The sequence below is a fragment of the Penicillium subrubescens genome (assembly GCF_028828155.1).
Source record: "Penicillium subrubescens strain IBT 31985 chromosome Unknown utg000003l_segment0_segment0, whole genome shotgun sequence".
Classification (NCBI taxonomy): domain Eukaryota; kingdom Fungi; phylum Ascomycota; class Eurotiomycetes; order Eurotiales; family Aspergillaceae; genus Penicillium; species Penicillium subrubescens.
Genome location: NW_026643153.1, coordinates 2,768,453 through 2,795,761, shown reverse-complemented (window position 1 = coordinate 2,795,761; position 27,309 = coordinate 2,768,453). Strand labels below are relative to the sequence as shown.

Here is a 27,309-nt window from a genome sequence, read left to right as displayed (position 1 = left end):
TACCACCTGAAACCGGGATCACGCCGCTGGCAGCATCTGCGCAACCTGCAGATCAGCAAAAAGGAACTCGATGCATCCCACTCTTCAAACTCTCCCATCTCCACATTTCCCGCAGTCTGTAGGAAAATTCAGTATTACCCGGACGCAAAGGGCATTTGGTGGTACTAACACTGCAGAGACGAAAAGATGAACAACTGACATGTTACAACGTCCTGCAGAAAAGTAATGGTGCACGTTTACACTACTATCCATTGACAGTCAAAGATGGAGCTGCTGATCACTCTTTGGCTTGCAGGGCCGCCACCCCGCCTGCACGTCTACGACTCGTTGGGACTCGGGATCATCCTCGCCGCGTGCAGAGTCACATTCAGGATTCCCGTCTGCGGACAGCAGTTTTCCATCCGTTCTGACTGGATATTCGGGATAGTCCCTCTCGCCCAATTACTTTCTCGCAGTCCATCCGGCCGGAAACCCAGCCAGCACCTGCAAAATCTAAAGGGGGGGGGGGGGCTTATTCATGTTTCGCCCTCAATTTTTTCTCGTTTCCTCATTTCCCCACCACCAACTAGAGTTTGATACATAACTATATCGCTCGTATAGGTCCCTCCTGCGGTAGTTGGTGTTGATGTGGAATAACTAGGAAATTACGAGTGGATCGACTGGCCCCGTTGCGCGCATGGAAACCGATGACGATCCAAGGACCCCCCCTCGGGCACGATGCCCCTCTCATCCTAGACTCCCTTTAACGAGGGGACAAAGCGGCTGCTTTTCCATGGACGTTACAAAGTTAATTCTTTGTCCTGCCCGCATTCTGGAAGTTCCATCGCCGGCAACAATTACTTTATCTTTGCTAAGGTTGTTACCATTGTTGGCTGGCGAAGTATACTGCGACGATAGTCACATCTGTCAAAATGTCTCTTTCTGCACGGGAATTTGCATATACAGGCTGCAGTTATGATGCTGATGCTCAGCCTTGCAGAGTGGACATATGTATGTAGAGCAGATCGGTGGCCTTGATATGATCGATCAAGTACCCGACGCGCCACAGAAGACGCACGGTCGGTGACACCTCACGCTCCTGCAGCTGTCGGAATACGACAGGGAACCCGGTTCATCCGGAATTTCGTAGCCCAACGGACGCAGATATGGTTCATTTTAGAAGGGACTGTGAGTCAAGAACTCGGGGACTTTTGAGCTGTTCCTGCTCCTCCCCTGGCATCATCATGATTCTGCAGGCGGGGTATTAGGCTCGTTGATAAGGCTGTAAGGGCAGACATTTGTCTCCATAGTCCGTCAATTTTATAAACATGGTCAAAACACAATATACCTAGCTCGTGTATATGGAAGATATCCCTAATTCAATGGCCTCGGGAACCTTCAACTACGTCAAACCCACATCATCTTTCAAAATGTAAATCCATGAGATTGATCCAAGCAAGCCTAACGTGGCTAACTAGCGGTCTGAGTCCTTCAAGCTCCACTATCAACAAACATACCATCCTTCAGGCATCTACGCACTATCTAATTGTCATCCTCAGTTCGAATTTGAACAGCTTACCCATGCATTCTCTATCCATGGATAGAGAAGCGATGGATATCAACCACCACCATTCGAGGTTTTCCAGGGGAAATGAGATGCATGACAAGACCATGAGACCGGCTGGAACTCAGACCAGGGCGACATAGCAGCAATGCACCTTTTGTGGCCCTCTTTTTGGCCAGTCAAATTTGCGCGGGGTTATTCCGTGCATGGAGCAGGTAATTGATCCTCGTGATGACATTCGATAGACCTGAAATTTCTTTTTTGACTGCATACAACAGGATATCTGTTCAAACAGTTGGGCTCTCACGACATGTGGAGTAGGAGCTTCGAACCTTAGATATCACTGCTTACCAATCTACCTTACCTTGGGTATCGATATTCTGAGTCTAGGGCGACGTCAAGTCTACGAAGAGTGAACAGCAAGCCCAATCACATCGCCCCTTGCCAACTCACACAGCAATAAAAGGCCCGGCATATTATGAACCATGCCTTTTCTGCATGTTCTCCGGCGCATGCAGGTACAGCACAGCAGCACATCTTCAACGTGAGCAATCGATATCTATGGTTATCCGTGGCTGTCATGCAAATTCCGCCCTGCCTACAGGTTTGTTAACGTGATGGTCAATTTTAAATAATTTCTGCCTTAGTTACCACGCACATTGGCTGCGGGGTGAAGCGAAGACACTTTAATGCCCCCATGGAAGAGCGTATGATACTCCATTTGAAATGATGTAATCGGATGTTTCACATATATTGACTTTGCCCTGATATCTCGAACATGTTCGAGGTGAAGTAGGTAGTCGGGAGTAACGTAGACTGGGCAACTGCAGCATGGGCTGCCAACAAATGGGATTATGAATAGCCAGGTGAAATCTACATTAATTCACAGGACGACAACAACCTGCGTCCAGGGTGGCACAGACAGCTCATCTTTGCATAACTTCATATATTGTGTAACCATGTACAAGAAATGGATGCTGTCTATCTATATCATGTGTTCCACTTCGTAACTCGGCGAAATGATTAGGACTTGCGGTGCATGACACCAGCGCCGGCCTGGGAGATTGTTAGCTAGAGATTCTACAGATTAGCGATGACGCGGGACCTGGGACATACCTGGTGGCTGGGGTAGACCAGGGTATCGGCGATGACCACGTTCTCACGACGACCAGCGGCGAAGACAACAACCTCGGCAATGTCGTCACCAGTAAGAGGCTCAACACCCCTGTGAGATATAGATCAGCATTGCTCGCGGGAAACCAGTGCACTGATGAAGACTTACTTGTAGACAGCATCGGCCTTCGACTTGTCTCCGTAAAATCGCACAACAGAGAACTCCTAAACCTGAATTAGCGCCTGCATGAATTGATAAATATGGAGTGGAGTTATTCCGTACAGTCTCAACTTGACCGGGATCGATCTCGATAACACGGATTCTCGTCGCGATAAGCTCCTTGCGCAGAGCATCGGTGAAAGAGCGAACGGCAGCCTTGGTGGCACAGTAGATACCACCACCAGCGTAAGGCTCACGACCAGCAATACTTCCAATGTTGATGATATCACCACGGCCGCCCTCGTCGCGCTTCTTGAAGATGGGCAAAATGGCCTGTGTCATGTTGATAAGGCCGGTGACGTTGGTGTTGAACATAACGGCCATATCCTCGGGCGCGATATCGGGAGCCTGGGCGACACCCTTGACAAGCCCACTGCATGCAGATAGTCAGTATCTCGACTCTGCTATCTATCATCTAGCCCCACTCTGCTTCGTCAGTGACTCACGCATTGTTGACAAGCACATCAATTTCCTTGAACTCGACAGGCAAAGAAGGAACAAAGTTCTTGATCTCCTCCGGATTGCTGACATCAAGCTTCACGGGGAGAACCTTAACGCCATCGCCGACCTCCGCCTTAATCTCAGCCGCGAGCTCGTTCAGCGCTTCCAGGCGACGCGCAGTCACGATGATCTTGAGGTTGTTGGGCGATGTGCGCGCAAACTCCTTGGCAGTGCTCTTACCAATACCGGAAGAAGCACCGGTAACGAGGATGGTCTTGCCTTCGAGGCGCTTGGCCATTGCAGACGCCATGGTTCGTCGGGGGATCGTAGAGTGAATAGCTAGATGGAAGGGATTATTGGGCCAGGCTGAGGTTGACGGTGCGGAGAAGGGGCGAGAGCGCTGTCGGAGGAATTGAATTGATCTACCGCACGTTCGGAACAGGTTCATGGATGTAAATGATCAAGTCAGGGCGAATTGGAAAGAAAATCGAAGAAGACACCCCCGCGGCGTGCGGGGATAGCGCTCGCGCAATATCGGGTTATGTAAGCGGCTAAATGTTGCGGCGCTTTTCGGCCTTCCTACCGATCCGCTCGGAATCCCACCGTTGGATATCGATGGGAATAACAGAGAGAGCATCTACGAGGCTATTCTGCCATTGACTGCTCGGAATATCGTGAAGCATGTTCTTTCAATGCTTTCAATGACAAAAATGTATTGTATCAAAGTCTGGCATTGTACTCTACCAGGTTCAATGTGAGCTAGACAAAGGGATTTGAAGGGCGTTTTTCCTATCAGGGGTGAAACTTCATTGAAATAACAATCGTTTGTTTCTTTGTTTAAACCAAGGACTTCACTGTTCTATCCATGTCTAGCCAATATTAGTAGCCAGCAAGGTCTCACTGGAATTCTAAAATAGATTTTAGAATACGGACCACTCTATATACTGTGTCTTCGGGCCGTAGCGAGGGCATTCCATCGAGAGCTCTTTTACATTCGCATCGTAGAGATTCGAGTATAAATATTCTCACGATTCTTGAGCTTTGCCCTCTCCCAAATACATCTGAGACCTTTGTCACCACTACCTGACCAGTTTCTTACATCCACACTTCAACCAAATCACTTTGAAGTGTCTACTCATCTTCTACAGACACCTTACGATGGCTTCAGCAGAGTCTTCTACATCCCTGATAGAGGGTTTCCCTTCAATTTTGACTGGGCCGATGTCGAGAGAGAAGAACCGCACGGCTGGGGCATGTGCCACGATCATGAGGAATTTCCGGGCAGCGAGCAATCAGAAGCTACGGGCGATGAGGCCGACGAGTTTGACTACGAAGAAGATGCCGAATACATCACCAAAGACGACATGGATGACGATAGCACCAACATTGTCAGCATTCCTTCGACCGAGGAAGTTTCTTCCAGGGAACGACTGCTTCAAAGGATCGAAGAGGAATTTCTTGGCCGGGTAGATGCAATGGTTTACGATGAAGATATCCAACATTTCAACTGGCTGGGAAATCCATTCTATCAGGTCAGCTCAACCACCCCCGCAGAATCACTGGCTATCATCTGCACTGGGCCTAAAGTTCCCCAAGGAAGTGACAAGTGACGGATCGAGAGCATTCTTGATCGAGCCTATCAGTTCCTTGATCCCGTAGTGGTGAGTTTGGAAAAAATCACTGAACTTGCTTTTAACAACCGGGGCTCCGACTTACAAAATGCAGCGGAAGGTCACGTCTTCAAATTCTATACTCCCCAGGAAAGTAACCTGGCTACCGCCTCCGCCATCTCCCCTTAGACAGTCCATGACAGTGCCCAAGAAGGTGCATGAGAACTTGGAGAAAAAGCCTGCAGCACGCAGGTCCCAAGGATATGCTCGTCGTGAATATCGCCGCCGAATGCGTAAATATTCTGAGACCCCCTTCATTGAGCATCTTAGAAGAGAGAGTTTGTGACCGGATACCATTCCGGACATTGCCCTCGTTCGAGTCAGATCATATCCGAAAGCAATACAGGATATCATTGGTAAGGACAGCCAAATAGACACGGTAATAAGTTTCTGAAATTCTCCATTTCCCATCATCAGGTGTGCAACTTCCTTTATGTCACATTTGTCATTTGCAGCACGTTCCTGCCACCAGTCTAGATCGCCTCTTGTTCTGAAATTACTTAGAATTCATGTGTGAGTTATTGGAAATCGCCCGGGCTCAATATACTTATCGCTTCTGTAGACCTGTGTAGCTTCAACGTGAAGGAGAGTTGGAACTACGTAAGCCTGCCCATCTCGCTTGGTTAACATGTAAAATACTGATCCTCATCTTGATTACGATCTGGGGCTTGGAATGGAATACCGGAATAAACTCCGTCCTCTACCATTGAACGTAGGCGGGATATGTGGGGTCAAAGTATGAGCCCGGGGAGGAGCTTTTGTTTAAAGACAGGAGGCTCACCTGAGCAAATGGCACTTATCTAGCGCTCCAAGCTATTTCCCATAATTGAATCACTTTGAAAATGGCCCACATTCAACTTAATCCTTCACTGCTTGGAACATTGTCCGACAAGGTGGTGGTACTAACGGGAGGCGCAACTGGTATCGGCCGAGCAACCATACAACAACTATGCAGTGAGTGACGCTAATCATGGCGAATTCTTTCCACTTTGCTCACATTGAGTCAGAGAACGGCGCCCACGTGGTCTTCGGTGATGTCGTGGAAGAGGCGTCACGAAAACTCGAAACCGAGCTAAGCCCAAGTGCTCAATTTGTGAAATGCGATTCATCAAACTACTCTGATCAACTGAATCTGTTCAAAACTGCTTTTGATCAATACGGTCGAGTGGATATTGTCGTCGCCAATGCTGGCATTTCGATCCCTCAAGATATTTTTGATCCAACTAGCGATGTTTCCCAAGAGCCTTCGATGAGGGAAATCGACATCAATCTGGTGGGAGCCGTCTTTAGCGCGCGTATCGGCATGCATTACCTCCGTCGGAGTGGGGGTGGAGACCTCGTTCTTGTCAGCAGCATTGCCGGGTGGAAGGAATGTGGGGGCTTGGTCACTTATACCGCGAGCAAGCACGGTGTCGTGGGGATTATGCGGGGCCTCCACTTGACGGCGACCCCAGAGAACATCAGGGTCAATGTTATTTGTCCCTGGATGACAAGTAAGTCCCTCTCAGCCAATGGGTCCTTGCTACAGCGAAGCTAATCAAAAGAAGGAACTCGCATGGTTCTTGGAATCGAGAAGGGTTGGTACGAGCGGAACCTGCCTGTCAACGAACCAGAGGATGTCGCGCGGTCAATTTTGATTTGTGCTACTGCAAACAGAGGCAGTGATGGTCAGACTCATTTAGGTGCTCGCCTGCCCTTTGCAGGAAAGATGTTGCATGTGGCTGGTGGAGAGAGTTACGAGATAGAGGATGAGCTGAAGAACCTGGAACCATTTTGGTTGGGAACTGAGAACAGCAAGGTACTTGAAAAGGGACAGGCATACTTGGCTTCAGCAGAGACGAGTTGGGATACGACCAAGTCTAGTTAATTACAAAATGCGACAAGAGTAAATCTATAGAATCTAGTCGAACAAATGGATATACTGCCTGACAAGAGCCACTACGACGAACTCTCTGTATGAACTAAAGCAGGACTGCCTCGCTAGTGCCAGTAGAGGTTCATTTTCATTGGGCGTTGCCAACGGGCGCAGCCATTGGATCCATTTTCTGCAACATAAACATCTCGCCTCATCCGGCTGACTTTAGTCGTGACCCGACGTTCCCCGCCAAGTAGAATGCGTTAGTGGTTTGCACCCTCGCGGAAAGTTGGAGCCTCAATACCGACAGACTTTACACCGCGGGGCCCCGATTTAGGTGTAATGCTGCGGTGGTGGGTGAATCTTTCCTCGTGTTCGTATTACAGAAAGCTTGTGATATACATTCATCCATGTTGCTGTATCCGTGCTGCTTAATCCAGTCCAGGTAAAATTCTCCCGGCTAGATTGTAGGTAGCAATCTAGTAAAAAATTGATTCGATCAAGAACATATGATGTATGCTCAATGACATAATTTCTAGCTGAAATGCCGGACAATAACGACGTTAAAACTCCGATGTAACGTTGTCTGTATTTGGGACGAAAGCCGGGCAGCAACTTGAACAAACCAAAATTGACAGTCTGCCGTTTCGCTGGTTATCGAGTGATTATCGAGGACGACAGTAAGAGAGATAAAAAATGACTGAATATAATCTTCCAAGAAAATAATGTGGGCGCATAACCCTCGCACAAGTCAAGTTTGGAGCTCAGACTGTCTAGCTTTTTATGACGGGGCTGGACCTACGTGGGCACGGTATGTGCCATTGAGTATTCAGTTCGAGCGACAATGGGAGTTTCCATATCGGGTATGCGGCTGCGACTGAGTTTCTAAAGATAATTTCAATCATATGCTGCCTTGCGGTTCCGTCTTGAAAACATTAAGGCCAATTTTCTATCCTGTGTTAGGACCCCTCTATGGTCATCTGCAAATGTGGAGAATCTGGGGGCCAAAAGCACCGGGGTAGAAGCACTAGTCCTTGAAAGGACGAGAAGCAGACCATGATGCGACTAAAACCGAAGTGTCTCTGTGAAGCAAAGTGCAAGTAATGATCTGCGTTGTTGCCGTGAATGACATAAAAGGCCGTGAACACCCCTTGAGCGGAGTGATTTGAGACCTTGACAAGATCACAACATCCCGTTACGATTTCATCGTCGGGCAATACCTTGCTAAAATGGCTCCTACATTCTTATTCACCTTTACTTCAGCCCTTGTAATGAGTGGCTTTGCCATCGCGCAACCAACCCGCGCGATCGATGGGGATTTTGCCGACCCTTGCGTTATTCAAGCCAACGATGGCTACTATGCGTTTGCCACGAGTGGGAACCGTGTCAATGTCCAAGTCGCTACTTCTTCTGATTTTGCATCATGGAAATTATTGTCTGGTACCGATGCAATGCCTGGGCCTTTCCCGGCCTGGGTTGCTGGGACTCCTGCAATTTGGGCTCCCGATGTTATCCAACGTGTAAGTTTGACCACAAGAATCGATAGATAAGCCGCTCATTTCTACTAGGACGATGGAACATTCGTGATGTACTTCTCTGCGGCTTCTAGTCAGGATACAAGCAAGCATTGTGTCGGAGCTGCTACTTCGTCCAGCATTACTGGACCGTATACCCCCGGGCAGAATCCACTTGCCTGCCCTCTTGATCAGGGAGGTGCCATTGACGCCGATGGCTTCAAGGATGGAGACACTTACTATGTCGTCTATAAGGTAGATGGCAATAGCCTCAACGGCGATGGCACCACTCACCCAACTCCCATCATGCTACAGGGGCTGAACTCAGACGCTATCACCCCGAACGGCGGCGCGACCCAACTTCTTGACCGTGACAACAATGATGGTCCACTCATTGAGGCGCCCAGTATTGCTAAAGTTGGAGGAACTTACTACCTGTCGTTCTCCTCCAATATGTATGACACCACCAAGTACGATGTGAGCTATGCGACTGCTGGTGCAATCGCTGGACCCTATACAAAGGCCCAGGCACCAAATGCTCCTCTACTGGTGACTGGAGCGTCAAGCAATGTTGGTAACCTGAGCGGCCCTGGCGGGGCGGACTTTAACAGCGATGGTTCCAAGATTGTTTTTCATGCCTTTGAAAATGGCAAGGATATTACGAATGGACGGGCGATGTATGTTGCTGATATTGCGGCGTCTAACAATGTGTTGAGCGTGCTGTAATACTGTATCGTCTGCCTACCTTGATCACATGTTAGCTTGAAACATACACACCCTGCATATATTGCAGATTCTGTCCAAATCAATATAATATAAAAACCTGTAGAAAAAACGCCGAGAAATTATTGAGAACTCAGTGAATGTTCCTCATCCCATACTCTGATCTGTTGATGCCTCAGGCACACACGTGAGTCCCCGCCATCCCACTTTTCCCTCCTCCATCTAAGCATAAGCACAACAGTCCTAAGCATATACGAATTCGCAGTATCGTCATGTCTGCACCGGTTAGAGACGCGCTAGAATTTCCCGAGTCAGACAGAGTCTTTCTGGAGCCTCAATTGCCACCACGAGATGGCTCGACTCCCCGTCCTGATATGCCCTTTACAACTCTCACATTCGCAACATCACTCGATTCTTCGCTTGCACTATCCCCGGGAACACGCACCGCACTATCAGGACCTCAGTCCAAAGCAATGACTCATTACCTGCGATCTCGCCATGATGGTATTCTCATTGGCGTCGGTACGGCTCTGGCTGACGATCCAGGCCTGAATTGCCGCATCGCCGGGGTTGGAGGGTACGGCGGCGAGGGTTTAGACTCTCAACCACGACCCATTGTCATTGACCCTTCATTGAGATGGGATTGTTCTGACGATAGCAAGTTGTTTCAACTTTGCAGGGAAGGCCGGGGTCGTGCGCCTTGGATTGTGACCACCGTGCATGAGCCACCCACCGAGAAGGATGCCTTGCTCAAGAGATACGGAGGTCAATTCATTTCGCTCGACATTCCGACCTCAGAGTCTGGTAATCACCAGATTGACTGGAATCAACTACTTGTCACTCTGCGCTCGAATGGTCTTCGCAGTGTCATGATTGAAGGCGGTGGTCATGTCATCAACTCATTATTGGAACCGTCGTATATGGGTCTTATTGATAGAGTGATTGTGACTATTGCGCCAACTTGGCTCGGGCAAGGGGGTGTGGTAGTTTCTCCAGCGAGGCGATTTGATGGAGAAGGGAACCCGATGTCTGCTGCGAGGTTGAAGAACGTTCAGTGGTACCCTTTTGGCGAAGACGTGGTTCTGTGTGGTCAAGTCAATGTCTAGACAGGCGAGGCGAGCTGCTGAAAAAAGCTACAACCCTTACCTAATTGCAGCAAGGCATATAATTCCTAAAATGGAATACATCGATAAAATGCCATAAGGATCCGAGTAGAGCTAAAATTTAGCCGATGCAAAATCCGACCTTCCTGAATTAGCCGGTGATAGAATACTGGGAGACCAAAATGGCGACCATTGAGGCCTGCAATAATATGATATGACGAAAGAGGGTATTGCTTTGGTGTCTCTTCTGGTCCCTTATAAGCCTCGGTTTTCTTGAACTTTAGAAATGCAGCAGGGCAGTATTCTTCTCAACAAAGTCAGTTTCAGGCTTTATTTCGATGCGTATATTCAAAGAAACCCATCCATATTCATTTTGAGCAATGTTTCATACAAGCATATTGCATCAGACTGAGTGGATTAGATCATTTGACTCCCTGCATGCATCGTCATCGACAGCGCTAGCATGACTCGCACGATGCTCGGGTCCTGATAAGTATGCATGCCTGGCTCCGTCTGCTCCGTCGGGCAGGAACCATCGTCGTTGACATGATTTTCTTTATGTACACTTCGATCGACGGGTTACACGCAATCCTCCGCAAGGGACTTGAAAGTACAACCAAGTACGACAAAATCCAGCTCAAATCGAGTTGATCATTGCGGAGTTCTCCCGAGTGCCAACCTTTGCTTATCGCAAGACAGCGGCCTCATTTTTGTCGCCATTTAACCGGAGTAGATCCACTCCACTCCACTTACACCTCCACTCGGCCTTAGATATCGACAAAAGATTTCGTCCCTTTTCGCCACGATGGTGTGCGCCCCCACGATTGGGACTTCCATCTCTCGAGAAATTTGTTATACGTAGTCTCACTTCCTGTGAATTTTCACCAACTCACCATCCTCTCTGCCAGCGGGGGCGTGCTTTCAACTCAAAGTTCAGGATGCCAGTTGGGAAACCAATCTCTGGCTCGGAGGGTCCTCCGCAAGCCCCTCCACAAATCCTCATAATTTCAAATTCGACGAGCTCAACGGGCATTGGACCACTTCAAGCAGCAGGCGGTTCAGCTCCCACGTCAAGCAAGTCATCCTTTGACTATGCCAGAACTTATTCGACTCCAGCGACCGGCGCCCAAACCCCAGACCCTCTCTTGGGAAATAAGAATGTTTTCGATAAACAGGCGCTCAAGGTATCGCAAACCATCACCAGCCTCAGCCAAACTGTCGAGGATAGCCATGAACCTGACTCTCTCGGCCATCGCTTAACTAACCGGAGACCCTCGGTATCCCGATGCCGTGATGAAGCCGATGAGTCGGCATCGCCAACCCGAAAGAAGCAAGGGGTTCCGCCCGAGATTTCGAGTTTCACTGCCGAAATTGTGCTCATCATGGTGTGTTCTGCGGGTTTAATGCTATTCTCCTTCCTTCTTGGAGACATGCTTGCCCCACAAGAGCAATTGAAGCGTGCCCTCGACATCAACAACACCCAGCTGCCGTGGATTGTTGGTGCCTTCAACACCGCGAACGGCCTGTCAGTGGTGATCTCCGGGTCTCTGTCCGACTTGGCTCCTCCAAAGAGCCTGATGGTGAGTGCATTTGCCTGGCTATCGGTGTGGAACATTGTCGGAGTTTTCTCGCTCCAGCCCTCTCGGTATGTCCTGTTCTTCGTCATGCGAGCCATGCAAGGACTGGCAATCGGCGTCCTTGTCTCCGGTAGTATGAGTATTCTCGGAAGGGTGTATAAGCCTGGTATTCGCAAGAATCGAGTGTTCTCCGCCATGGCTGCGACCGCACCATTTGGCTTTTCACTTGGTGCGCTCCAAGGCGGGGGTTTGAATGCTCATCTCGAATGGATCTTCGGAACCAATGCGATCATCTGCGCCTTACTTTCTGTGGCTGCATACTTTAGTATCCCGAAACTGCGACCCGTGGCCGATGTTGTGGGCACTGAAGCCCCAACACTCAGGCAGTTTGATTATATCGGTGGCGGCTGTGCGGCTGGTGGCTGCGTTTGCTTGCTGTTTGGCCTGACGCAGGGACCCGTGACAGCGTGGTCTCCATACACTTTTGTACTCATCATCGTCGGATTGCTGCTCTTAGTTGGGCTCTTCTTTGCTGAGCGGGCAGCCATCCGTCCACTGATTCCTAATCGGCTGTGGCGAACACCCGGATTCACTCCGTTGATGATCGCCTACTTCCTCGGTTTTGGGTCATTCTTTGGTGCCTGGCAATTCTATGCCATCCAATTCTGGCTTCGTATCCAGGGTGCCACGCCACTCGACGTGGCACTGTATCATATCCCGAATGCTGTTGTCGGAGTCCTCGCAACATGGGTTGTGAGCCGCACAATCCATATTGTTCCCGGTCACTATATTTACGCTGTATCCATGCTGGCGTTCACACTTGGTCCTGCCTTTTTCATCCCCCAGACAGCCAATACGACGTATTGGAAACTCTCCTTTCCTGGTGTTGCTCTCGTCACATTCGGTCCCGACCTGGCATTCGCTGCTGCTTCTATCTTCATTACGAGCAATGTCGCTCGTTCATACCAAGGCAGCGCTGGCAGTCTTCTGGTCACGAACCAGAACCTCTCTTCGGCAATCATGACCAGCATTGCTGATGCGATTGGAACCAGGGTGGACAGAGGGCCCGATGGACAAATAGGCCTTGAAGGACTGCGGGCCATCTGGTGGTTTGCTCTCGCCGCGCAGTTGACTGCAGCTCTTGTCACGATTGTTTGGGTTAGAATCCCCAAGGAGGAGGAAAAGGAGCATGTCACCTGATATAGATCGGATCGTTTGTTTTGTTGTCAGACTGCGATACGTGATAGAGTAGAATTGAGCGAGCCTGACCTGTGACGGGCTGGGGCGGACTTCTCCTGCAACACCTCAGAATATCTTCTATCTCTCCTTCTCACCCATCCAAAGCTTTCTTCTATCTTTCGCTGCCCTCGAACTCTGGTGCCCTATCTCAACGATCACACTCGAGCTGCACTCTTTCAATCTATCGCCGCACCTGCTCAGCTGTTATCTTCAAAAAATTTACCCTCAATCAACCCGAATTCGAGTTGTCTCTCGTTCAAAGATTCTCAAAATGTCACTGGGGAGCCCTGTTCCGCTGTTTCAACGGCCGGACCTGGACGAGGACATGCTTACAGCGCCCACTAAGCCCCTACCGACCATCCCACCTCAGAAACCAAAGATTGTGGGCCTCTTCGGCCTTTCTGGATTTGGAACTGCATCCCTTCTCGATCAACTCAATGAAGAAATTGGAGAAGATGAATTTGCATTCTGTGATGGCAACCAGGCTCTTGCCGCCGTGACTCCCGGAGGACTCATGGTTTACAATTCTTTCGGTGAAGACAAGAGACCCGAATTCCGTGATATGGCTCTTTCCGGTTTCGAGAAGGAATGTGCTCGGAAGAATATCATCGGTGTCGTGGTTCGATTCTTGGCACTCTGGAACGAAGACATGCATTGCTACTCTGTTACCCCTGTCGCGGATCTGAAAGCACATACTCATATCCTTTACATGGAAATGCCTTTCAAGAGCTATTCAGGATACCAGGGAGGAGTTTTCCAAAATGCAGAGGTGCAGGCAAATCTCAAGCGTTGGCACGGCTGGCAGAAAGCTGAGATATGTTATCTCCGTCACTTCTGTCAGGAAAATGATATTACCTTTACGGTCCTGACACCCCACCTGGCCGAAGTGCCTAAGGTTTCCAGCCTGATTCAAGACTTTCGGGTGCTGACCGAATGGCACAACAGAAGATACGCGGAAGACCAGTTGATGCGTATCATGAGCACTCCCCGCGCAAAGACGGTGGAGACTGTGTTGCTCTTTGATGCAGATGGAACTCTTTCACCCCAAGACAGCGAGCACCTGATCTGGTGCCAGGTTCCTGATCATCTCATGCCGCGGGGGCTTCAGCAAACTCCTTCAAAGAAGTCAATGGGTCAGAATGGTAATACCTACAAGGACTATCTCCAGACTGTGTTACTGCATGAGGAGGTTTTTGATGACGAGAACTTCGCTGCTGTTTGCGAAAAGGCTGCGGCAGCTATCCGCTTGTACCCCGATATGCTGGCTCTCTTGCACTGGGCCCTCAAGACACCTCACACGCTACCGATAATCCTCACTGGAGGACCCCGCCTGGTCTGGGAGAACGTCCTGAAAAAAGTAGAGCTGTTCGAGACTGTGGGTTTGATTGGAGGTGGCCGGCATGAAGACCGGGCTATTGTGACCCCCGACGTCAAGGGATGGCTGATCACCCTTCTTCAAGAGCAATGCAATACAAAAGTCTGGGCGTTCGGGAGTGGTGAAGTGGATTCGATCATGCTGATGAAGGCCAACCAAGCTGTCCTCATCACCGATTCTGAGAGATGGCTCACCGAGGACGTGAAGCCAAACTGGAAAGACGTGCTTGACCTGATCTGTCCTCAGTTACACGATGTGATCCTTGCTACCAATGCCCCCATGGCTCTTCAATACCGGCCTCATGAGATGCAGATGTTGGGTAGGATATTGGTTCGGGAGATCTTTTCCCGCCGTCTTCCAACTGTGTTTGAAGAATGATTGTGGGATTGCCGATTTTGTCTGATATTTTGTGTACGATGTCTGATATCTTGTGTGCGATAAATTGAATGAAAGAGAAAGTGTTAAGTATACCAAATTTAAGTTAGTGGGATTTATTGACCGTAAACCTAGGTAGAGGCCTTTCGATTGAATGGTAAAGTTTTGCCAGGTCTTTACTGCCGAATTCGTACCGAGACTCACTCTAGATAGAGTCGGTTTGGGGTGAAAGTTGCCATAGCCACCTGAGGATGTGTCCTGTGTCATACCCCTTGTCCCCTGGAGGCGAGCCAAAAAATCCCGACAGTCTTTCACAGGACAAGTTGTTTACAGTCTCAATCACATTCTACGAAGTGCCACCATACTGGAATAGTATCAGGTTACGACTATTCTAAATATGGCATGAAATATCAAATCCACATTTGAGCTTCTGGAGGGTTTCGACTGACCTATTCTATAATTACAAATCTGTGGGGAAATCATCCACAACCACACGATTCGATATACTCCGTATGCAAACGCCACACGATTCTAGCGCGCCTCATCGAGTCTCTTCGCGTGAGTTGCATCAGCGCAGTGGATGAACACAGACCATACCTTTAGAACGCGTGGATCACTTTCTCGGCAATGGGACGCTAATCAAATCCGGGAAAGGCGTTCCTAGTGTCCAGAGTGCAGAACGTATAATTCGACTTGGTTACATGCTTTCCAAAGGTGGCCGTCAGTATGCAACGGATGAATTGTCCCAGCCCCATTGTCGACGCCTGTCGAGTAGTTAACCACGTTCAGAATTTCTAGAACAAGATCTGATTCCTGCTTCGCATGTGTGCGGAGTCTCCATCGATGGGCCTCCGTGGTGGAGAAACTAAAGGCATTATTGAACGCCGGTGGCGATTCTGTGTGGGGACTGTTGACAGGGGTGGACTACTGTAAACGCGGCTGGGCGGCACTTCAAGGGCATACTAAAGCGCCATTGTGATCATCAACGCTTGTACTCGGTCGGCATAGCAATCAATAGTGTGAAGAAAATGTCTCCGTACATAGGGCAAAGTGCCTTTCACAAGGGCTTTCATCGGCCCTCGACGAGTCAGGGGGCTGCGTCGTGCCCTGAACATAGCCCTAAATAGGAAGCGATCCACGCGATGATCCCAGATTTCAAGAGGCTGGAGTCGACATCCGGGGACCTTGAAAAGTACAGCTTCGGAGGTTGCATTCTCCTGTGGCTCAATCATGCATAGATCGTGCAGACCTGCAGCGAAGTGGCTTCTCGAACATTTTTCAAGTGGTTCACCCCGTGCATGTGTGTGGGAAACCAATCACTATTGCTGCCGCTCGTCTAACTACATACATATACCCTGAGACGTAGTACGCGTAGTACAGCCTTATGCAGCATAGCAAGCCTTCGTCACTTGTGTGACGCATCAACTGGCATCAAACATTCATCATACACCGCAATCACAGCCAGTGCAACATCGTATTCTGGCAAGTGGGTCATTAATGATGAGCGGCTCGTTGTCAGTTGACATCTATATGTACTTGACAGGAGAAGTTGAGAAGACAGCTCTGTCGTTCCATGGATAACTAGCAGCCACCTGCCAATCTTTTCTATAGTTGTGCCTGGCAGTGAGGCAAAACCCTGGGTTTCATGTTCAAGGACCCACCATGGTTGACGATGCCTGTGGGGTATCATTCACGACCAGCTCCGCGCTAGAGTCCTTGATCCTGGTCTCTTTGGTGAATAGAGAGTGTCTTGCATGGAGCTTCTATTCATGTGGGCTCCACATGGCGCATTCTTGAGCCGAAATAGTCAAGCTTGAAGCGAGCTGCAGACTGGAGGACTTGGATCTGCCCTTGAGATCGTCGCCCGTTCATGCACTATTGAGGAGACTATGTAAACTCCCCGAAGATCCTTAAGCTAAGCAAGACGAATGCGAACGGGGATCCTCGAATTACAGGATGCGATGCATGAATGCACAGATTGACTCCGCAAACCACGCATGTACTTCAATCCTTAGTCCGAGTTCAAAAGCAGCACCCCCGCTCATTCTGTCATCCCTCCTTCGACCGCAAAACCTTTCTCTCCCCCAGGTCCAGACCTCCACCTTTTTGAGTGGCAGAGCAGTCACTCAATACGAGAGGGTCTGTCTAGCATTCATCACATCGATATGAACTATTAAACAACTCATATTCACTCTTTCTCGACGACATTGATCGCATCCACTCCTTTACAACTAACATACTTCTACGTTGGGTAACCATAATCATGGAGAACATCTTGCATGTCATTTTGCCACGAGAGGAGGACAACGGTTACTCCCGTGGCCGGCGAGCTTTGGTCGTCACAGCAGTGTTGACGGGTATCGCTGCTCTCATCGTTGGAATGCGATTATTTGCACGCCTCGGTTTGATGAAAGTCACCGGGCGTGAAGACTGGGCTATTCTAGTCTCTCTGGTACGTAGTGATGTTTCTGTAAGTTCAATGATGACCCTACTGACTTATTTTTTCAATTGACAGATTTTCTCCATCATATACCTCTCTCTCGTCGGTGCTCGTAAGTGCTTTTTCCTCGATGGGAAGACCAAGGAACACTTTGATTGACGAGACGTACAGAATTCCATTTTGGAATGGGCATCCACCAAGATCACCTTTCGACTGCCACACTCCAGTCCCAATTGAAGGTATGGTCAGGAGCACCCCACCCCATTGGTCCGTCCAATCCATGCTAAACTATTTATCTTCGCAGTGTCTTTGGGCGGCTATCCCCATGTACAATGCTAGTCTGGCGTTCACCAAATTTTCCATCCTTTTCCAATATCTTCGCATATTTCCTTCACGCTCTTTCCGACTCGCATGTTATGTTATGATGGCCGTCGTTGCAACCTACTCATCCTGGGCCATTGTTACTGGCTACGTCAACTGCGTGCCTGTGGCCAAGTTTTGGAACCATGATCTGCCCGGAGGCTGTCTTAGCTTCGAGGCCGTATGGTTCTTCAATGCCTCGATGAACATCGCAACAGATGTGACACTCCTTCTGATGCCAATGCCACTGCTTATCAAGTTGCAATTGCCGAAAATGCAAAAAGTTGCCTTGATGGGCGTATTTGCCATGGGAATTCTGTATGTTGATATGGATATATTTCGAATCATCCAAGTCCTAACGCCTTTTTAGTGTGGTGATAACAAGTATCCTGCGTCTTTCAAGCCTTCGCATCGTCGCTAAAAGCGCAGACACATCCTGTATGTCTCCAGGGCGACTCTAATACCAACGCGTTTACTAAGCATCTCCACAGATAGCAATGTCGACGCTGCTTACTGGACTGCAGCAGAATGCAATGTGGCTATCATCTGCTCATGCCTGCCCTTCCTCCGACCCCTAGTCAGCCGTATCTTCCCGAAGCTTCTTTCTACTAACAATTACAATCGGTACACCACGAATCCGGGGCGTAGCACTACTCGCAACATCACGGCCGCCCGCTCACCTCAGACTGAATTTTTCAGCCAGAACATGGACAAAGATTTCGATATGTATTCGATCAATGTCAAGCGTGGCGATCGCTCAAGTCGCAGCTCCTTCGGTGGTATTGAAGTTACTACGGAGATGACCGTCATGCAAGAGAGCAAGCACGATGAGACTGTTAGTGAACGGCGTCTTGTGATGGATCAATCATGACATTACCAACTGTCATTCTTTCTTTCTCTCAATTTCTTTTTCTTGTAGGTGATACACGCAAACGCCTTTATTATATGATTGCATTGCGACGACACGCGTTCTTTTGGGGATTCTTGTTTCTATGGGAGTCAGGTCAGTTTATTCGGGGAGGCTGTTTGGTATTTTGTGTCTATTATGATCTTTAGGCATAGCTCAAGTTTGTTATCAAGGGGGTGCTACAGTAGTTCAGGCAAGGCGTTAGCTTTGTTCCCGTAGCTGACTTGTATGTTTCTTTCATCCCTTAGGTGCTGCTTAAGAGCGCTCTCGTTGTATTCGTAGTATCGAAACTGATCTACATAACTAGGTGATTTTTGATGGCGTGAGTCCTCGGATGATCTGAAGAATTGATTATACGACCGATAATAGTAGTATCTAGAAGATCTTCAATATCGGTTTAGTGCTTTCTAGCCGCGGAAGTGCTCTTTGCATTGCCTATATTGCTAACGATGGATATTACGTCTGTGTTGCTCTAGACTGTTGAGTGTCTTGAAATTTCGGTTGCACTAAGGGCAATTGCGATTATATAAACTACCTTTCGATGTGGTCGGATATCTTTACTATTCTCGAACTTCCGGCCGTATTCATAGTTAATCATTATATGCATCGGCCGATGTATGTTTCTTAATAAAGTATAGAAAATATTATGTAGGATTCTTTTTGATCTTTCAGAAGCCTATCTTATACTAAGAGCTTTCTACCACGGGGATGTCTAGTATATATTCTCGTAGTAACGCGTTATCGATCTCGGAGCGGCATTATTATATTAAATCAGGATTTATGCCTAAAATGGGTCATATCATTCCAATACTAATACTTCCGTGTTTATCAACACTCCTAAGGCATTTTTCATGAGTAGCCGACGTCTCATTTACGGATCACGGGGCAGAGTACCATTCTTTAGCGTCACACGGTAGAATTCGGTTATATTAGAGATTGTATAATTAAGTACAGTATCCAGGACATACCTTTATAAATAGATTGCTTTCTCGAACTTAAAGCCCCGACAGCATTCCCGAGAAGGAATCACTAGTCAGAACTGCTTTATTAGAATAGAGCGTAGTGAATTATAGATTAAAGGTCTGGAATGCTAAAAGGCATGACACGAGCTAAGTCTTCAAGAAAATAATGCATTCTGCAGCGAATACTGTAGAGGGAGAGGAGAGAAAAGCGAAGTGCTGATAATGAGGTACCTACCTTCATGATTCATAGCAAAAAGCTCGATTCTTTTCTTGGTATTCAGAAAGACAAGGAGGAGTCCTACCAAAAATAGCAAAGGTCCAGACCCTGGGTGTTGCTAGAGATTTCGCAGTGATACGACTTTGTGGACGGCCTCTGGACCGGGTCAGCTCCTTCCATCCGAATTACTGTATGCTGCCAATTATAACCTGACGTAAGTTGCTTTCAGCAATTGCTGCTTCTAAATATTACTCAAGCGTGCGAGAGCTAGGAGTAGGGGGTTTGAATGACAAAAGACGAAGAGTTACAGAACAGGCTTATCCTGTTGCGGGAAATGTGAAAAGATATTATCCGTAGCTGAGCATTAGAAATGGATAAATTAATTGGTTAACTGTATAGCCTGCACAATCGTATCAGGCGGAATCAGCTATATCTGTAGGTATTTCTCGAACTTCTTCCTCAGCGCCGCCAGAAGAAATGGCTTAGCCAGGTAATCGTTCATCCCCGAATCCAGGCACTTCTCCCGATCACCCTGAATGGCCGAGGCTGTGAGAGCGATAATTAAAATCCGCCTCACAGCATCCATAGAATCCTGGCGGAGACGGCGGGTGGCAACATACCCGTCCATGACGGGCATCTGAACATCCATCAAAACCACGTGGTACGGCTGCTCTGCTCTGGCCTTCTTCTGGATGCCTTCCACGGCTTCCAAGCCGTTGTTGTAGGCATCTACCTGGGTAAAGCCGAGCTTCTTGAGGTACTGCACCGTGATTTTCTGGTTGATGAGATTGTCCTCCGCAATACAGATGCGGAGTTTGCAGACGGGTATTTGAGACAGATCCTGGTAAATCGGCTCTGCCTTATCGAGCTGTGAACCGTCGACGGACGCCGTTGGACTGGTTGTCCCCGATCCACGCGCATTGACCTTGGGCAGCGTTATTGAGAAAGAGACAGTCGTGCCGACGTCTTCGACGCTCTTGAGTTCAATGGTGCCCCCCATTAGATCTACGAGAGATTTGCAGATACTGAGACCCAAACCACTGCCGCCAAACCGGCGCGCGGTACTTGCATCAGCTTGGGTGAACGGTTTGAACAGGTGCTGTATGATATGCGGGGGAATGCCAATACCCGTGTCCGTCACCCAGAAGGAGAGACGAGCTGAGTCGTCGGTCTCTTCCTCCACCCTAGATCCTATCGTGATGGAACCCTCCTCCGTGAACTTCAGGCTATTACCTATTAGGTTGCCTAAAATCTGCTGCAGACGCACAGGGTCACCATAAACAAGGAATTGGGGCAGTTGAATATCCTGGATGATACGGACAACCTTGGACTGGTGCTCCTTCCTGAAGTCGGTTGACATCGAGCGAACGACTTCCTGAATCATCTTACCAACGTCGAACGAATCGATATGCAACTGTACCTTGTTCGCTTCGATCTTGGAGAAGTCGAGGATATCATTGATCACCGTGAGCAGGAGTTTCGCTGACATGTGAATCGAATCCGCCATTCCCAATTGCTGCTCCGGCAGTGGACTGCTGAGCAGAAGCTCTGAGTTGCCAATCACCCCATTGAGTGGCGTTCGTAGCTCATGAGATATATTGGCGAGAAAGCTGCTTTTAGCCTTGGCGGCATCCTCGGCCAGCTGGGCATGATGCAGGGCCTCCGCCTTAGCAGTGTTCGCCTTTTGCTCGGCCGCCATCGCTTCTGCCAGGGCTTTCTTCTGCACGTGTACCATCGATTGGTTGAGAGCGGATACCCGTTCGACTTCCTTGAGAGTCAGCGCATTGGAATAACTAATTCCAAGTTGGACGACGAGCAGCTGTAACACGACGCGATTGAGATATGAAAAGGCGTTGGGCGGTCCCTCCAGATACAGCACCGCAAGGGGCTCGCTCTCATCGCCACCGTGAGAAATGGGAAACGCCACGACCGATTTGCTAGCCGGGTTTTGGGCCACCCACGCTTCGCTAACGTAGCCAAATCGCGGATCTTGCAAGATGTCCGGTAAATACGCTGGTTCGCGAAAGCGCACACAGTAATTCACAACGCTTTCCGCGACAAGGGAGCGTCCGATCGGTGTCGGAGGGTGACGTACTTTGATGTGTCCAGCTGCGTCGCAGCTTGCTGCTACGGCCCACTCGACCGCTGGGTTCTCTTTTGTGATGATGGCCGCCAAAGTAGCAGTGCCTTGGCAGCTCTCCATAATAACTTTGCACATTGTCCGGAGCAGCTCGTCAACCCTGAGAACGCTAGATATCACCTGTGACCGTTCAAGGATGGAGGTGAGATCTAAAACGTGTAGGGTACGCTCCGCTACGGTCTCTCCTGCGCTCGACTGTTCATCATTGCCAAGTTCAGATGCTTGATGTCGACTCCGCGTAACACTTTCGTCCGATTCAGTTTGAGTAGCGGCTTCTCGTGGCAGGCTTTTTGCCTTCTCCTCCAAACCGTAGAGATGCAGGATGTGATCGGCAACCCCGGTGGCCCCTATTCGCCGGTAGAGACTAGCTGCATCCTTCAGAGCGAGTGTGCCCAGTCGGGCAGAGCCCTCACGCATCAGATGTTCAGCTAACAAATGGCTGGCTAGAGCTTCCTCGAAAGCGAATCCATGCATGGAAGCGTGGTCTAATGCCTCTTGATAGAAACACAAGGCAGCCCTTTGGTCACGCTCCATCTCGGCGATCTGGGCGTCCAAAATCTTAGTCCATGCTAGATAGTTCACATCTGTGACGACCTGCCATTGGTCAATCTTGCGCCTGAAATACTTCAACATCCTCGCCATGTTGCCCATCTCTTCGAGGGTGGCCTCAGGATCAAGTTGCTGCTGCTTCCGCATCCACACGAATCCGGCTAGAGAAAGGGAATGAAAGAACATCAGGAATCGCGTGTTCCGTGTTGACCAAATGGCATTCACTTTCTTGAGACAAGAATTCCCCAGCGCAACCGCTCGCTCGTAGTGACCGTACAGAAATAATGGAGCAATCTCCATGCTCTCATAGAGCATCAGCGGCCGGTCGCTATTTTTAATGGTTTTCACGAGCCAATACTTGTATGCAGCCGTATCGTGCTCTTCATCGCTCATTACCCTTGTTCCGTCATTCGTATATGTTTTCCCTTGCAAAGCACGGCAGAGCTGGCCAATTGTGATGAGGATCGTACCGCCGGGAGTATCCGACTGCCAGCTGGTGATATCCTGACAACTGTAGACACAGAAGCTCTCTAGCTCGGCCAGGTTTTCGGAGGCAAAAAACTTCATGGTGGCCAACAGCCCGTAGTTTAAGATGGTCGCGATTCGGTCACCAGCGTGGATGGAGAAGTCCAAAGCTCCTTCTAGCTGAGAGATTGAGGACTGCACATGATGTTGTAAGTGATCCACAAAGGTCGAGTATAATACGATACCACGTCCCCTGGTTCGTGGGTCGTTGGATTGTTCAATTAGAGCCAGGGCAAGCTCCGAGCAGTGACTTGCGAAGGCAATTGCATTGTCCCGAGTGATTGCTATTACTGCCAACTGCAATAGTCCCATCCCCGCCTGGGGGAATGGGCCCCGAGCGAGATATGTTTCCACCATTACCAGCGTCATTTGGTAGAAGGTCAGCGTGTCGGACCAGAAAGCCGCGCTAGTGGCCTCAACGAGCACCGCACCGACCGCAGCCAAAACGGGATGCCCAACAAAGGCCTTTTCGACGATGTCCTCCGTCGTCATAGCGGAAATGGCCTCGCATAGCCGACGATATTCTTTGTCACATTTAGAAAAAGTCGGATCGTCATCAATTGTAATGTCTAGAGTCATGAGACATCTTTTAAGAGCTTGGAAAGCACCACTTGAGTTACCCAGTTGTGCAAGCATGCGAGACTGCAAGATCCAGGAGGGAGCCTTGTCCACTGGACTTCGAGCATTGGAGAGCATGGATTCCAGCAAGCGACTAGCTTCGGCATGCTCTCCCTGGTACAGGTAGCCTTCAGCAGCGGAGGTAAATATTTGGAGCGTCTCGTCATACATCACATCTTCGGCGTCCTCGTTCCACATGTCCTCCTGAAGAAGTTGGATGCAACTTGTGAGAGACTTGATAGCGGTCGAGCGAAAACCGGTCTCACTTGCAGCTTTTGCATAGTCAAACAAAAACTTCCTGAAAGGCCCTCTTGTTGCCATGGAGGCTCTCAAGATCGGCGTTGAATCGATAATGGCTGATGCCAGCATGTTGCGATATTTGTCGTCATGGGCGTAATACCGGAACAGAACTTGTGCCTTGACAAAGTTTACATGGTCCTGGTCTTTTGTGTGGAATGATGCTGCCAGATGCATGTAATGGTGATATGTAAACGAAAAGACGTCGTGATCTTGCGTAGGCACAATAACGTAGGCTTGAATGGTCGCCTGCAGACCTTGAATCATCTCCCGCTCAGACAAGCCAGACTCGGCATCCGTCTCATCGTTACTGAGGAGCTTCTTGACCAGCTGAAACGAGAAGGTCATGCCCAAATCGGATGCCCAGGCCAGGATTGACTTGGAGACAGGCGATAGGCTACTTAGACGCCTGATTAAGAAATCATCGAAGATGGAGTCGTTGTAATTGTCCCTCTTGAAATGTTCGGAAATACGACTCAGATCAAATGACCACTGCCCTTCCTGGTAGTCATAGCTGAAGAACCCGTGTTCATAGCAATCGTTCAACATTTCACGGACGTAAAAGGGATTACCACTGGTCCTAGACTGGATGAGCGCCCCCAGCGGCAAAATAACAGGGACAGGCAAACACAAGGTGCTTGCCACATATTGCATCACGCTGTCCTCACTAAGTGGAGAGAGTTTGACGACAGTAACACCAATATCTCTTCCTTTTCGAAGTTCTAAGGTGGTAAGCATGGTGCAACGTAGTAAGACTGCCTGAAATGAAAAAGATCAAAACAGTGAAAGACGCGAGGGTAAATACCTTTATTGGTAGAGAGCTGAAGAATCTGTTTCGTCATTTCAGGTGAAGCATTTTCGGATCGGTAGGCCAAAATCAACACCATTCTAATTCCAGCCGAGACGATCTGGGTGATGAGCTCCAATGATTCTTCGTCGGCCAAGTGAACATCGTCCAAGCAAAGACACACCGGCTTGTATTGCCCGAAGGCCCGCAGGATATCGAGCAATGTCCGCACAAGAGGCAAAGACTTGGTCGAGGATCCGGTTCGAAGAAATTCTTTGGAACTCTCGGTTCCAGTATTCTCCGGAGGACGCCGGTAGGGCAATGACTTGGTCGAGCGAGCAGCATGGTTCAGCACCTGCTCTGGCACGTCGGGGCCTGACCCGAGGAGAAATTTCGGAAGGCCTAGAACCTTGTGAAGAGTGTCCCACGCAGGCCCAATGAGATTCCGCAGCATCGGCAGGAAGCTAGGCTCAATCGTACTTTGTGAGAAGGCCTGCTCGAACAGACTCGAAAACAGCTGCAGAACCGGACGCTGTCGGTCTTGTGTTGCTTGGTCAAACCGGGAGCTGGCAAAGAAGCCTCTTCGTCGGGCCTCAATCTGCACTGATGTTATCAGTCGAGTCTTGCCCATACCAGCCCCTCCTTCAATGCTGATAACCTCGCACCGCCCTTTCAGCGCCATCAAGCGATGTGCAGCCGTCCTTCCAGCATCATCACCAGACCGGGAGCTTCCGTCGCCACTGCTGCTGCCGATCGATGGAGTCGACAATCTTTTCTCTACCCCCTTCCCGTCAAAAACCGCGGGACCGAATTCGCTGCCCTCGCTCGAGCTGTATTGCGAGTCTCTAGAGGAACGCAAGCGGCTTGAATTGGCTATATACGACTGGGCAATTCTAGCGGAGGTCAACCCTTCCGCCTGAGTATGGCCTTCCTTTCCCCCCAGATTATCGCCTGATGAGGGAGGGGCAGCAAACATCGCAAATTGATCTTCTGGCACCGACGACAAGCGAAGCCCGTACATTCGGGACGTACGATCCAGGACTTCGACGATGGCATCCCGCTCACTCGTCCGGCCCACCATCGTGCGCGGAAGCGTGAAGAATGGAGAAACATCCTTGCTGGCAATCTCCCAATTTTCTGTTTCGGCCTTATCTCCCGAGGTGAGCAACCTCCGTACCTTCACAAGGTCATGTCGCAGACCGCTAACCGAGTTGTACCGCTCCACGGCATTCTTTGCCGTCGCCTTCGCGATAACCCGAGCAAGTAGTTCAGGCACGTCGGGTCGCAAGGTCGATACCGACGGCAGCTCCTGTCCAAGTACCTCCCGAATGATGTCAAGGGGAGTTTTGCTTCCATATGAGCCCTCCTGGACAAGAGCACTCCACAGCAGGGCGCCGAGGGAATAAATATCGGCCCGACTGTCGGGCTGGATCGGTGTCCACCCGGTCTGTTCGCGGCTCATGAGGGAGATGCTCGCCAGAGAGTGCGAGCCGGCAGTTAGCCGCCCGATATCGTAGGCCCGGAGGCCCGCCCCAAGATGGATTAGTCGCACGCGACCAGTCTCTTGGCTGAAGTGGAATGCGTCCCCCCGGATCTGCCCATGGACAATCTGCTGGCTATGCAGCATTTCGATACATTCGGCCGCTCCGATGGCAAAATCCAGAAATGCGTCCAACGGCATGGGCTCTCGCCGATCGGATCGATTCAAGCCTACATCAGTCTCGATATCACTCTCTTCTCCTTCGGGGCGCGTATGATTCCAGATCGGGGCGCCACCCTCGACGAAGCGCAGGAGATCGTTGGGACCGGGGCTTTCGTAAATGCAGACCAGAAGGGATGGCTCGTGCTCCTCGTCGTGGCTAGATAGGCGCTGCATCTCCACAGGTCGCAGGAGATATTTACGGTGGGAAGCCGCGGCGGACGCCAGCGTCTGATATTCCTCTTGCAACCTTTCTTCCTGAATCATATTATCACCAATTCGCGCGACCACTTCGATTGTTCGCTCCGACTCTTTGCCCCGGTCCTCACCATCGTTGCTGTTGCTGTCCTCGTCTGCACCCTGTGGAACGGATACGCCGCTCAAATCGCCAGGAGAAGAGGCGCTTCGGAGGCGACCGATCTGCGCATAATCCGGACGGATAGTACGGCCAAGGTGCTTGGTACCGAAAACGTGCCTAGAAGAGCCTCAGCAAAGCTCTTTCCTTCCGCCGCGGAACTGTAGTTGGGTCAACGCACCATACGCCATAGCTTGAGCGAGATTGCCGCGACTCGTCCCAGGTATAAGCCACTAAGCGATTTAATTTATCCATCAGACCGATGGGAGGCTCTGAGCCCTCTCCGTTCGGTACTGGGATTCCCCAAGACAGGGGGGCGGTGGTCGGTAAAGGACGGGGAGGGAGGATCAAGTACCGGTCGGCGTCGTGATCATTGTAGTTTTTTTCGGTTTTCTAGAAGGGCTTTCCTGGCCGTTAGAGGTCGAAGTAAAAGAAGTGTTGTTTAGAGAGTCGAAATTTGGACCGATTCGGCCATTCTAGTGTCTGTACGGAGTACGCGCGAGGGCGGCAGAATTGCCACTGTTGGATTGCCTGCAAAACCGGTTTTTTGCATTTTGTTTCTCTTTCAAAAAGAACAGGTTCCGTTTTCGTCTTGCGCTAGTCCAAGGGCATGGGTACCCAATGGACACGGGCACCTTTTTGATGTCAATTAGGTCAAAACGGTCCTCATAAGATATGTTACAGGGACCCTTTTCTGTATGTAGT

General features: G+C 49.7%; 9 protein-coding genes across 9 annotated transcripts; 7 read left to right on the top strand and 2 right to left on the bottom strand.

The window, feature by feature from the left end:
• Positions 1-1,366: 1,366 nt before the first annotated feature.
• N7473_005047 (SDR family oxidoreductase) lies at positions 1,367-3,789 on the bottom strand. Its single transcript, XM_057150987.1, has 5 exons — positions 3,323-3,789; positions 2,940-3,249; positions 2,826-2,881; positions 2,660-2,768; positions 1,367-2,599 (listed from the first exon to the last, which is right to left on the bottom strand). The coding sequence occupies exons 1-5, from the start codon at positions 3,763-3,765 to the stop codon at positions 2,567-2,569; spliced, it is 951 nt and encodes a 316-aa protein (XP_057011097.1). The 5' UTR covers positions 3,766-3,789; the 3' UTR covers positions 1,367-2,566.
• Positions 3,790-4,570: 781 nt separating this feature from the next.
• On the top strand, positions 4,571-4,927 carry N7473_005046 (uncharacterized protein; the record flags this gene model as incomplete). The annotated part of the gene is made up of 1 exon (XM_057150986.1): positions 4,571-4,927. One exon carries the CDS (start codon positions 4,571-4,573, stop codon positions 4,925-4,927), a length of 357 nt encoding a protein of 118 aa, XP_057011096.1.
• A 902-nt stretch (positions 4,928-5,829) lies between these two features.
• On the top strand, positions 5,830-6,854 carry N7473_005045 (NAD(P)-binding protein; the record flags this gene model as incomplete). Its single annotated transcript, XM_057150985.1, has 3 exons — positions 5,830-5,941; positions 5,995-6,480; positions 6,535-6,854. The coding sequence occupies 3 exons, from the start codon at positions 5,830-5,832 to the stop codon at positions 6,852-6,854; spliced, it is 918 nt and encodes a 305-aa protein (XP_057011095.1).
• Positions 6,855-8,071: 1,217 nt separating this feature from the next.
• Positions 8,072-9,082, top strand: N7473_005044 (glycoside hydrolase family 43 protein; the record flags this gene model as incomplete). Its single annotated transcript, XM_057150984.1, has 2 exons — positions 8,072-8,362; positions 8,411-9,082. 2 exons carry the CDS (start codon positions 8,072-8,074, stop codon positions 9,080-9,082), a joined length of 963 nt encoding a protein of 320 aa, XP_057011094.1.
• Positions 9,083-9,351: 269 nt separating this feature from the next.
• On the top strand, positions 9,352-10,185 carry N7473_005043 (RibD family protein; the record flags this gene model as incomplete). The annotated part of the gene is made up of 1 exon (XM_057150983.1): positions 9,352-10,185. The coding sequence occupies one exon, from the start codon at positions 9,352-9,354 to the stop codon at positions 10,183-10,185; it is 834 nt and encodes a 277-aa protein (XP_057011093.1).
• Positions 10,186-11,120: 935 nt separating this feature from the next.
• N7473_005042 (uncharacterized protein) lies at positions 11,121-12,959 on the top strand (the record flags this gene model as incomplete). Its single annotated transcript, XM_057150982.1, has 1 exon — positions 11,121-12,959. The coding sequence occupies one exon, from the start codon at positions 11,121-11,123 to the stop codon at positions 12,957-12,959; it is 1,839 nt and encodes a 612-aa protein (XP_057011092.1).
• Positions 12,960-13,269: 310 nt separating this feature from the next.
• Positions 13,270-14,751, top strand: N7473_005041 (HAD family hydrolase; the record flags this gene model as incomplete). Its single annotated transcript, XM_057150981.1, has 1 exon — positions 13,270-14,751. One exon carries the CDS (start codon positions 13,270-13,272, stop codon positions 14,749-14,751), a length of 1,482 nt encoding a protein of 493 aa, XP_057011091.1.
• Positions 14,752-17,011: 2,260 nt separating this feature from the next.
• On the top strand, positions 17,012-18,419 carry N7473_005040 (PTH11-like integral membrane protein; the record flags this gene model as incomplete). Its single annotated transcript, XM_057150980.1, has 6 exons — positions 17,012-17,200; positions 17,264-17,300; positions 17,360-17,427; positions 17,493-17,866; positions 17,919-17,986; positions 18,040-18,419. 6 exons carry the CDS (start codon positions 17,012-17,014, stop codon positions 18,417-18,419), a joined length of 1,116 nt encoding a protein of 371 aa, XP_057011090.1.
• Positions 18,420-20,061: 1,642 nt separating this feature from the next.
• Positions 20,062-26,859, bottom strand: N7473_005039 (uncharacterized protein; the record flags this gene model as incomplete). Its single annotated transcript, XM_057150979.1, has 3 exons — positions 20,062-24,485; positions 24,569-26,724; positions 26,786-26,859. 3 exons carry the CDS (start codon positions 26,857-26,859, stop codon positions 20,062-20,064), a joined length of 6,654 nt encoding a protein of 2,217 aa, XP_057011089.1.
• Between the last annotated feature and the right edge of the window lie 450 nt (positions 26,860-27,309).